The sequence below is a fragment of the Balaenoptera acutorostrata genome, chromosome X (assembly GCF_949987535.1).
Source record: "Balaenoptera acutorostrata chromosome X, mBalAcu1.1, whole genome shotgun sequence".
NCBI lineage: Eukaryota > Metazoa > Chordata > Mammalia > Artiodactyla > Balaenopteridae > Balaenoptera > Balaenoptera acutorostrata.
In genome coordinates this window covers 120,488,500-120,501,303 of record NC_080085.1, presented here as the reverse complement: position 1 = coordinate 120,501,303, position 12,804 = coordinate 120,488,500, and the positions used below count along the sequence as shown (strand labels likewise).

Genomic DNA, 12,804 nt, shown 5'->3' with positions numbered 1-12,804 from the left:
AGGTCATCTACTTGTATGGTACAGAGCTGAAATTCAAACTCCAGTTTTCTGATTTTAAAACACCAGCCTACAAAGTGGCTATAAAGATGAATCAAACAAGGCTCTTCCTTATTATGAATGTGTGTTCTAGTAGGTGGGGAACGGACCCTGGACATAAATCACTGTAATGCGAAGTCCAATGTAATAAGTTCCATATGCGTAATGCAAAAGCAGAAGGAGAAAGAGGGGGAGGGGAGGAGGAGGAAAGAGGAAAGAAGAGAGAGAGGAAGGAGCAGGGGAAGGAGAAGTAATCCTGGGGAAGAGGGAGATACCATTGCTGTTCATGAATGGCTCCATGGAAGAGGAGGCAGGAAATGCATTTTTGAAGGAGGGATGAGACGTGAATAGACAGTGCCTCCTTTTCTTTAGAGCCTGCTATATGTATGCCAGGCCTTGCACTAGGGACTTTCATCCATTAAAACTCGGTCTTTGGGCTTCCCTGGTGGCGCAGTGGTTGAGAATCCGCCTGCCAATGCAGGGGACATGGGTTTGAACCCTGGTCCAGGAACATCCCACGTGCCGTGGAGCAACGAGGCCCATGAGCCACAACTACTGAGCCTGTGCTCTAGAGCCCATGAGCCACAACTACTGAGCCCACGTGCCACAACTAGTGAAGCCTGCACGCCTAGAGCCTGTGCTCCACAACAAGAGAAGCCACCGCAATGAGAAGTCCGTGCACCGCAACGAAGAGTAGCTCCCGCTCGCCATAACTAGAGAAAGCTGGCACGCAGCAACAAAGACCCAAGGCAGCCAAAAATAAATAAAATAAAATAAATTTATTAAAAAAACAAAAAACAAAAAACTCGGTCTCGCAAGAACAATATCATGATCCCCAGTTTGTAGATGTGGAAACAAAGGCTAGCAAGAGATGATGTAGCCAGATGTGGGTGAATGGCATCAACAAACGCCTGGCCCATAGACCATAAAGAGAGACACTGTTTTTACAGAGAATGCACAGTAATATTGGAGGGGTCCACTGGGCCCAGATTACAGAAATTCTGGGACTCTGTTGAATTGACAATGGAGAGTTAGTCAAATTTCCTGAGAATGCAGAAAGGAGATAACAAGAGTTGTGTTTTAGGAAGATTCTCGGGCATTGGTCTGCAAGGATGAATTGAGTGGCAGGAGCTAGAGTGAGTAAAGACAACGATTTCTCTACTCCGAGCACAGGGCAATAGGCATGGGCCCCAGAGGCCTGAGTCTGAAGCTGAGCGCTGTCATTGATTGGCTGTGTGATCTTAGGCAAGGCATTCTCTCTCTCCTGACCCTCAACTGTCTCAGCTGTAGGTGAAGCTGATAATAGAATGTACGTGTCTCATAGGGATGCTGTAAGGAGTAAACAAGACAAAATATATGAAATGCTCTGCCCAGTGCCTGCCCCGTAGTAATCATGCCATAAATGGGAGCCCCTATTTTTTTCGTGAAAAAGAGTGAGACCATCTTGGAGGCTGTTGTAATCCATGCGCGAGGTGATAGGAGCCAGCCTGAGATGCTGGCAAGAGAGATTGGGAAAGGGGGAAATAATGTTAAGTGTAAGACAGTGACTAAGTTGTTGAGGGAAAAACATCTTTCCTTAGCCAGAATATTCTGTTGTCAAATGCAAAACAGATTTGAAGATGAAAATTATCTATCATGTGCAGTGTAGTTTTTGTCAGGCTTTTATTAGACTGCAAGACATTGACTCCAATTTTGTAATGTCTATATCTATCATTCTTTAAGCATTCAGCATGTTGATTTCATATCTCCCAAAGCCTTTCCATTTTGTAACTATTGAAATGAAAGGTTCTGAGATAAAGCAAGGGATTTGAGTATATATGAAAATGAGTCCTAAAACGGAAGATTGAGTTTCATATTTACAACCTTTTAGTCTATGTTTCCAAAAGACTTGCAGTTTCATCATTTCCATTATGTTTTCTGAACTGGCATGAATGTTATAGATACTAAGTCTGATATTTAATTAAAAGGAGGTTGTCTGTTCATGTAGCTGCTGTCCAGGGTAATTAGTCATTTGTCTTAGGTAGCTAGAACTGAATGTTTCCACCACAAACCCATGTCAGTTATTTGATACATAAATCAGACCCTGGAGAGAATGAACTTAGAAATTCAAAACATGGAACCTGCCTTTGATTTTAATATTCAGCCCACAGTAAAACATCCTAGAATGCCAGCCTCCAGCCCTTTCTTAAAATGAGTTTATTAGTTGATCATTAAACATATGGTATATGCCTCATAATTAATTGTAAAGTTGGTCAGAGCCTGAGTAAATGGACAATTACCCTCTCCTCTACGAGCAGATCCATTATCATAATTGCTAATGAAACAAAATTCACATGCATACGTAAGGCAAAAATAACCCCTCTCTCTCTTATGTATTTGACACAGAAGCAAAAAGCTTAATCTGTAATATCTAGTAGGACTAATTCCTTCATTTTATTCTTTTTCTTTATCTTACAGTGGTAATCAAATTTTCTTACGAAGCTGTCCTGTCTAGTTTGCATTTAATTCTCCAGCTTCCCTTATTTGAAATCTAAAGCTTGTGTTTAACACTGGAATATATTATTAGCTAGATTTCAAATACCTAGATAAAATAAAGAGAGAGCATATAAATTTCATTAGGAAGTTTGAAAAACATAACTAATGTAATGGATCATTTATAATGTGTCTATACAGTCATAGGTTAAATATCTCTGAATGAAGAATAAGAGGGATGACACATAATTTGAGATGGCACGTACTTTGGTAATTCCTCTGCTGTAGACAATAGTATTGATGGGTAATATACAGAAAAGATAAACAAAAAGACACAGCTGGTCTTGGATAGAAGACAAGTTATCTCCATGGATCAGATACAGAAAAGCAAAGCACAAGTGTGAGCAGGGCTGAATGTTGCTGGGCTCCTGGTCTAGTAATAGGCAATGATGGCCAAGTGGTTAGGTCCTTGGTGAGGCAGCTAATGTGCTCCACATATAAAGGGGGATCAGGACCAACTCATTGTTTAAAAGCAAGAACTGGGAGTGGGGGACAGAACACTTTACCTTATCTCATGAAAGGAAGCTGCGAAATGTTACCTGAGACCACATCCCTTGCAAGATATAGGCCTTAAGAAATAGGAGGAGACAGATACAGCCTCATGACCTAGGTATGAGCCAAGTGGCCCATTTGTTCAGCAAAAAGATCTGTCAAGTCCACAATATGACCACTGGGTGGAAACTCCAGACTGAGTCTGTACGACCTGGCTCTGGAATAGGGACCTGTAGGGCTGGGTGGAGATGACTGTAAAACTGCTAGATGGGAAGGGATGAGAACAGAAGCAGAGACAGGAAAAAAAGGCCCTAGACATGTTGCTTTTCAGAAGGCGCTTGCACAATGCTGCGAGTAAGTACCTCCTTAAATTTTGTGCCCCAGCTGCCTTACTCTCCCCCCAGGCCCTGCTATGAATCCACGAGTTCATACAAATATCAATATAAATAAATAAATGGAGAACTTGTGAAAGCTCTTCCTCACAGAAAATGTTAATAAATGTAGGCAGAATCATAGAAAATCACCATTCGGCAATAATTGTTAATAGATGCTAAAACTAGTGGGTTACATTTTGTTGAAAGATGGCATATTTACATATTTTCAAAGAATTTCCTTTATAGGACACTTAGTAATAACGAAGAAGAAAACAGTAATTTTACAGAGGAGAAACCTGGAGATACCACCGCAACCAAGTGATCAAAATTTATATCACCAGTAATGGGACATAGATATCATGTGTCTCCTGATAAGATGCACTGAGAAGGACACATCATTTGTATGACATCTCTGCCAAAGTTATAGAAATAACCTGAATTTAATCATGAGGAAAAATCAAACAAACCCAAATTGGTAGACATTCTCCAAAATACATGGCATGTACTATTCAAAATTGTCAAGATCATGAAAGACAAAGAAATGCAGAACTGTTCTAGATTAAAGGATACCAAAGAAACGTGACAACTAAATGCAATACATAATCCTAAATTGGATCCTTTTGCCATAAAGGACATTAGTGAGACAACGGGTGACATATAAATAAGATCTATAGATTATAATACTGTATTAATGTGAATTTCCTGATATCTGGTTATTGTATCATAATTGTGTAAAAGAATGACCTTGTTTTTAGAAAATACACACTAAAATATGAGGGAAAAAGAGACTTTATGTCAGCAACTTTCTTTCAAACAAAGCAGTTTAGAAAAATATATAATATATACCATTAAGTGTGTGTATATATATGGTAACATTTGTGGAATTTGAGTTGTGGTACATAAGAATTCTTTTATTATTTTTGCAGCTTTTCTGTCAGGCTTAAATTATTTAAAAATAAAAGATCTAGTGTTATCTTGCTGAAGTAATAAAGGTAATTTTACAATCTTAACTACATTTAATTTAAAAACTAAGGCAAATTGAAAATAAATGAATTAAATGTTCAACTCAAGAAAACAGAAAAAAGAAAAACAAAGTAAATTAGAAAGAAGGAAATTGTAAAGAGCAGAAATAAATTAATGAGTTTGGTAGAAAACAAATCAGAGAGAGGATCCACAAAATTTAAAAATTGGTTCTTTGGGGAAAAAAGGAATGAGTACAGTGAGAAAATAACAACAATGGTCAAGAAAAGACAAATAATTTTAGGAACAAAAAAGGGAATACGACAGTCCTGCTGGTAAATTGGAGATTTCAGTGATCATAAGAGAAAACTACAATCAACTTTATGCCCGTAAACTTGAAAGCTTAAAAGAAATGAATATTTTCCTAGAAAATCTATCAAAAGTGACTCAAGAAGAAAACAGATACCTCCATAAACCAATAAACATTAGTGGAAGTGAGTTAATATTCACAAATTTTCTACCTTAAAAAACACTAGGCTCAGGCAGTTTTACAGAAGAAATTTACCAAATCTTCCAGGATCAGATAGTCCCTCTTTTACAAACTGTTGCAGAGAATAGAAAAATAGGGGAGAAATATCTACGAGATTTTGGAAGAACTGAGCAGAGTATCTTGCTCTCCCTGATATCAAAACTTCCTGTAAAGGTACATGGGAATTCCCTGGCAGTCTAGTGTTTAAGACTCGATGCTTTCATTGCTGAGGCCTGGGTTAAATCCCTGGTCAGGGAACTAAGATCCCACAAGCTGCTCAGTGCAGCCAAAACAAACAAACAAAACAAAACAAAACTTCCTATGAAGCTACAGTAATTAAGACACTGTGCTTGGTGCAGGGAGGGGCAAAAACACTGGAACAGAATAGAGAGCCCAGAAATATACTCAGATGAGCATGGACCCTGCATGTATGTCAGGTGTGGGATATCAAATCAGCGGGGAGATGGAAGCATCATTCAGTATATGCTTCTGGTAGAATTGGGGATAATTTGAGGGAAAATAAAATTAAGCCTTTATTACATATAATGTAAAACCAAACCCAGGAGAAAATCTTCATGATCACAGGACAGGAAAAGTTTTCTTAAACAAAACGAGACAAAACAAAACAGAAAAGCACAAATCATAAAGGGAACAACTGATAAATTTGATTCTGTAATTTAAAAAATCTGCACAGAGACACCATTTAGTATCTTGAAAACATAATGTTGAGTGAAAAAACCAAGTTGCCTCATGATACAGTATGACCTCTTTTGTTAAATGTTGAAAAATACATACACTAATAGTATACATTGTTTATGGATGTATATGTATGGTGTAAAATTATTAAAAATATGCATGGGAACTTTAATACTGTATTCCTAACTAACAAGAAGAAGAGAAAAATGGGGAATGGATTGGGAAGAGTACAATGGGGTTCTCAACCCTATCTGAAATGGTTTTTTTTCTTAAAAATGAGTGAGGTCTGAAACAAAAATGGGCTAAAATTAAGATTTGCTAACACGGAATGTGGGTAAATGGGTATTGGTTAATATCATGTATTCACCTCTATATGCTTAAAATACCAATACCCCATATCCAAGCAGGGTGCTATAGTAAAGAAGCATCAGCCTAGATCATGGTTGAAGTCCAGGACCTACTGCTTGTTAGCTGTGTGACCCCTGCCAGATTACTTAATTTCTTAGAACATCAGTTGCTTCATTTGTAAATTGGGGTTAGTTGTAGTACTTAAAGCATCGCTGTGAGAATTACATGAACCAATGCACATAAAGTGTTTTGCCCCATGCCTGATACATAATAAATACTCAACACTCTGGCCTTTGTGATCATTTTCAACAAATTTGCCAAATTTTTATTTTTGGTGGTTTTTTTTTTTTTACTGAGGTGTAATTGACATATAACATTATATTAGTTATAGGTGTACAACATAATGATTTGATATGTGTATATATCAGAAGTGATCATCACATTCAGTCTAGTTAACATGTCATCATATATAGTTAAAAAAATTTCTTTTCTTGTGATGAGAAATTTTAAGATCTACTCTCTTAGCAGCTTTCAAATATGCAATACAGTATTATTAACGATAGTCACCATGCTGTACATTACATCCTCATGACTTATTTTATAAATAGAAATTTGTATCTTTTGACCCCCATTCAGCCATTTCACCCACGCCCCACCTCTGGCAACCACCATCCTGCTCCCTATATCTATGAGCTCTCTTTTTTTTTTTTTTTTTTAGGATTCCACATATAAGTGAGATCATACGGTATTTGTCTTTCTCTGTCTGACTTATTTTACTTAGCAGAATACCCTCAAGGTCTATGTATGTTGTCACAAATGGCAAGGTTTCATTTTTTTTTTCTTTTTCTTTTTGGTCGCACTGTGTGGCTTGTGGAATTTTAGTCCGACCAGGGATTGAACCCGGGGCCCTCGGCAGTGAGAGCTCGGAGTCCTAATCACTGGACCACCAGGGAATTCCGAAGACTTCATTTCTTTAACAGCTGAATAATATTCCATTATATATTCCAATATTTTATACCTATATCAATACACACACACATACACACACACCATGTTTGTCTTTATCCATTCATCCATTGATGAACATTTAGGTTGTTTCCATGTCTTGGCTATTGTAAACAATGCTGCAGTGAACATGGGGGTGCATATATCTTTTCAATTTAGTGTTTTTGGTTTTTTTTTTTTTTTTTGGATGAATACCCAGGAGTAGAATTGCTGGGTTATATGGTAGTTCTATTTTTAGTTTTTTGAGGAACCTCCATTCTGTTTTCCATAGTGGCTGCACCAGTTTACATTCCCACCAACAGTGCACTGGGGTTCCCTTTTCTCCACATCCTCGTCAACGCTTGTTTATTTCTTGGTCTTTTGATAGTAGCCATTCTGACAGGTGTGAGGTGGTATCTCGTTGTGGTTTTAATTTGCATTTCCCTGATAATTAGTGATGTTGAGCATCTTTGCATTTGTCTGTTGGCCATTTGTATGTATTTTTTGGAAAAATGTCTTTTAAGGTCCTCTGCCCATTTTTTAATTGGGTTGTTTGTTTTGATGTTGAGTTGTATGAGTTCTTTGTATATTTTGGATATTAACCCCTTATCAGCTTTATGATTTGCAAATATTTTCTTCCATTCAGTAGGTTGCCTTTTCATTTTGTTGATGGTTCGCTTTGCTGAGCAGAAGGTTTTAGTTTCATGTGGTCTCATGTATTTATTTTTACTCTGATTGCCTTGGCTTTTGGTGTCAAATAAAAAAAAAATCATTGCTACGACCTGTGTTAAGAAGCTTACTGCTTATGTTTTCTTCTAGGAGTTTTATGGTTTCAGGTCTCACATTCAAGTCTTTAATCTATTTTCAGTTAATTTTTGTGTATGGTGTAAGATAGTGGTCCAATTTCATTCTTTTGCATGTGTCTGTGCAGTTTTCCCAGCACCTTTTATTGAAGAGACTGTCCTTTCCCCATTGTATATTCTTGCCTCCTTTGTCACAGATTAATCGACCATATAAGCATGGGTTTATTTTTAGGCTCTCTATTCTGTTCCATTGATCTTTGTGTCTGTTTTTATGCCAATACTATACTGTTTTGATTACTATAGCTTTGTAAGATAGTTTGAAATCAGGTAGCTTGATGCCTCCAGCTTTGTTCTTCTTTCTTAAGATTGCTTTGGCTATTCAGGGTCTTTTATGGTTCCATAGAAACTTTGGGATTGTTTATTCTATTTCTGTGAAAAATGCCATTGGAATTTTGACAAGGATTGCATTGCATCTGTAGTATGGGTTGTATGGACATTTTTTAAAATTAATTTTTATTGGAGTATAGTTGCTTTACAATGTTGTGTTAGTTTCTACTGTACAGCAAAGTGAATCAGGTGTATGTATACATATATCCCCTCTTTTTTGGATTTCCTTCCCATTTAGGTCACCACAGAGCATCGAGTAGAGCTCCCTGTGCTATATACAGTAGTTTTTTATTTGTTATCTACTTTATACATAGTATCAATAGTGTATATATGTCAATCCCAATCTCCCAATTCCTCCCACTGCCCCCCCTTTCCCCTTGATATCCATACATTTGTTCTCTACGTCTGTTGGGTTGTATGGACATTTTGACAGTATTAATTCTATCAATCCATGAGCATGGAATATCTTTACATTTATATGTGTCTTTTTCAATTTCTTTCATTACTGTCTTATAGTTTTCAGTGTGCAGGTCTTTCACCTCCTTGGTTAAATTTATTCCTAGGTATATTATTCTTTTTGATGCAATTATAAATGGGATTGTTTTCTTAATTTCTCTTTCTGCTAATTTGTTATCAGTGTATAGATACGCAACAGATTTTGTATATAGATTTTTGTATCCTGCAAGTTTACTAAATTTGTTTATTCTAACAGTTTTTTTTTGTGGAGTCTTTAGGGTTTTCTGTATATAAAGTCATGTTATCTACAAATAGTGATAGTTTGGGGGAGTCTTTTTTTGGTTAATTTTTCATTTTGAAATAATTTCACACTTACAGAAATAGTTACAAAGACTCCCATTTACCCTTCACCTAGATTTTACCATAATCATTCTATTATCTGGATCAAAAAAACCTTCTTGATGAATGGGAACCCAAACCGTCTTATAGCCTTTGCTGTGGTAAAACTGGACTATTTGGAAGGCAGTAAATAACCGTGGTTAAGAATGTAGGCATTGGGTCTCATTGAATGTGGCGGCAGCTTTACAGATTGCTGTTTTCTCCTCCAGTGGACCTGGGCCTGCACTCCAGTAGCCATGTCTAAGGGACCTGCAGTTGGCATTAATCTTGGCACCACCTATTGTGTGGGTGTCTTCCAGTACAGAAAGGTGGAAATAATTGCCAATGATCAGGGGAACCAAACTACCCCAAGCTATGTCGCCTTTACTGATACCGAACAATTGATCGGTGATGCTGCAAAGAACCAAGTTGTAATGAATCCCACCAACACGGTTTTTGATGCCAAACACCTCATTGGATGAAGATTTGATGATGCTGTTGTCCAGTCTGATATGAAGCATTGGCCCTTCATGGTGGTGAATGATGCAGGCAGGCCTGAGATTCAAGTAGAATACAAGGGAGAGACAAAAAGTTTCTATCCAGAGGAGGTGTCATCCATGGTTTTGACAAAGATGAAGGAAATAGCAGAAGCCTACCTTGGGAAGACTGTTACCAATGCTGCTGTCACAGTACCCGCTTACTTAAATGATTCTCAGTGTCAGGCTACCAAAGATGCTGGAACTATTGCTGGGCTCAATGTACTTAGAATCATCAACGAGCCAACTGCTGCTGCTGTTGCCTATGGCTTAGACGAAAAGGTTGGAGCAGAAAGAAATGTGCTGATCTTTGATTTAGGTGGTGACACTTTTGATGTGGCAATTCTCACTATTGAGGATGGAATCTTTGAGGTCAAATGTACAGATACCCACTTAGGTGGAGAGGACTTTGACAACCGGATGGTCAACCATTTTATTGCAGAATTCAAGCGCAAGCACGAGAAGGACATCAGTGAGAACAAGAGGGCTGTCCGTCACCTTCGTACTGCTTGTGAGCGTGCTAAGCGCACTCTCTCTTCCAGCACCCAGGCCAGTATTGAGATTGATTCCCTCTATGAAGGAATCGACTTCTATACCTCAATTACCCATGCCCGATTTGAAGAACTGAATGCTGACCTGTTCCGTGGCACACTGGACCCTGTGGAGAAAGCCCTTCGGGATGCCAAGCTAGACAAGTCTCAGATCCATGATATTGTCCTGGTGGGTGGTTCAACCCGCATCCCCAATATTCAGAAACTTCTACAGGACTCCTTCAACGGGAAAGAACTGAATAAGAGCATCAACCCTGACGAGGCTGTTGCTTATGGTGCAGCTGTCCAGGCAGCCATTCTATCTGGAGACAAATCGGAAAATGTTCAAGACTTGCTGCTGTTGGATGTCACTCCTCTTTCCCTTGGAAATGAAACTGCTGGTGGAGTCATGACTGTCCTCATCAAGTGCAGCACCACCATTCCCACCAAGCAGACGCAGACCTTCACAACCTACTCGGTCAACCAGCCCAGTGTACTCATTCAGGTTTATGAAGGTGAGCGTGCCATGACCAAGGATAACAACCTGCTTGGCAAGTTTGAACTCACAGACATACCTCCTGCCCCGCCCCCCGTGGTGTTCCTCAGATTGAAGTCACTTTTGATATTGATGCCAATGTCATCCTCAATGTCTGTGCTGTGAATAAGAGCACAGGAAAAGAGAACAAGATTACCATCACTAATGATAAGGGCCGTTTGAGCAAGGAAGACATTGAACGCATGGTTCAGGAAGCAGAGAAGTACAAAGCTGAAGATGAGAAGCAGCGGCATAAGGTGTCTTCGAAGAATTCTCTTGAATCCTATGCTTTCGACATGAAAGCTACTGTTGAGGATGAGAAACTTCAAGGCAAAATTAATGATGAGGACAAACAGAAGATTCTTGATAAGTGTAATGAAATAATCAACTGGCTTGATAAGAACCAGACTGCAGAGAAGGAAGAATTTGAACATCAGCAGAAGGAGCTGGAAAAAGTCTGCATCCCCATCATTGCCAAGCTGTACCAGAGCGCAGGAGGCATGCCAGGAGGAATGCCTGGGGGCTTCCCTGGTGGTGGAGCTCTTCCATCTGGTGGTGCCTCCTCTGAGCCCACCATTGAAGAGGTTGATTAAGCCAGCCTAGCATAGGTGTAGCATTATTCCACACAACATTGAAGGACCCAAATCTGTAGCAAATTCCATGGCAGTTTTAAAGTTGAGCTGCTGTAGTAAACTGGGCATTCTTGATACTTGAACATGGAATGTGTGCACAGGGAAAGGAAATAACATTGCACTTTACAAGCACTGTACTGTAAGTGGAAAATGCAATGTCGTAAATAAAACTGTATTTAAAATTGGCAAAAAAAAATGTAGGCATTATTTGTGACAATATGTATGGACCTTGAGGGTGTTATGCTAAGTAAAATAAGTCAGAGAAAGACAAATACCATATGATTTCATTCATATATGGAATATAAAAACCAACAAACAAAAATAAATCAACAAACCAAGCCAAACTAAACCAAACACATTAGCCTAGGTACCCAACTAACACAATCAGCTATATAGAACTGTACTGTAATAGGTTTACAATACTTTTGACATAAATAATACATAAAAAACAAACACAAAAAATAAACATTTTTAATCTTACAGTACAGTACAACAGCTGGCATACAGGGGGTAGCATAGAGTGAACAGGCAAGAAATAAAGATAGTGTACTACTGTACTCTATACAGTACTATACAGTAAAGTACACAAAAGCACAACCACTTGTAGAGGATGCACACACGTGACAGTGTACGCCAGACACGTGAACCAACTTAAGTGATTGGACATGTGACCGCGCGTTCACATCTTTGAAAGTTCGCAACTTGAAGGTTCGTATGGAGGGGACTTACTGTAGTGGTAACCAGAGGGGAAAGGGTAGTGAGGAGTGGGCAAAATGAGTTAAAAGAATCAACTGTATGGTGACGGATGGAAACTAAATTTGTGGTGGTGAGCACACTGTAGTGTACACAGAAGTAGAAATACAATGTTGTACACATGAAACTTATATAATGTTATAAACCAATGTTATCTTAATTTTTTAAAAAAGAGAGTGCAGGCATTGTACTTCAGCAGTCCTTAATGGGATCTCAGCTTTCCCACTGACCAGCCTATGACTTTGGGTAAGTCGCCCAACTTCTCTGAGTCCGTGAGAGAAAAAGTCAGCACGAGGCTTCCCTGGTGGCGCAGTGGTTAAGAATCTGCCTGCCAATGCAGGGGACACGGGTTCGAGCCCTGGTCCGGGAAGATCCCACATGCCTTGGAGCAACTAAGCCTGTGCGCCACAACTACTGAGCCTGCGCTCTAGAGCCCGCGAGCCACAACTACTGAGCCCGCGTGCCACAGCTACTGAAGCCCGTATGCCTAGAGCCCATGTTCCGCAACAAGAGACGCCTCCGCCATGAGAAGCCCGCACACCGCAACGAAGAGTAGCCCCCACTCGCCGCAACTAGAGAAAGCCCATGTGCAGCAACGAAGACCCAGTGCAGCCCAAAATAAATAAATAAATAAATAAGTAAATAAATAAATAAATTTATTTTTTAAAAAAGTCAGCATGGTGTGGCGACACTGGCCACTGATCCATCCTGAGAATCAGTAAGCAGCCCCAAGATTTCTGAGGTGGGATTATCTCTGTAGCAGTTGCTGAGATGCTTAGAGATGCCTACTCTCCCTAAGGGGCAGAGAGATCTGGAGTATGGCATTTTTCTGTGTTAACCAGA

At 39.2% G+C, this 12,804-nt stretch overlaps 1 protein-coding gene across 1 annotated transcript; it reads left to right on the top strand.

Annotated features, from left to right (window-relative positions):
* Window positions 1-9,232: 9,232 nt before the first annotated feature.
* Window positions 9,233-11,169, top strand: LOC102997768 (heat shock cognate 71 kDa protein-like). Its single transcript, XM_028165021.2, is given in 2 exon segments — window positions 9,233-10,630; window positions 10,633-11,169. Coding segments are annotated over 2 exon segments (1,935 nt in total).
* The last annotated feature ends 1,635 nt before the right edge of the window (window positions 11,170-12,804 follow it).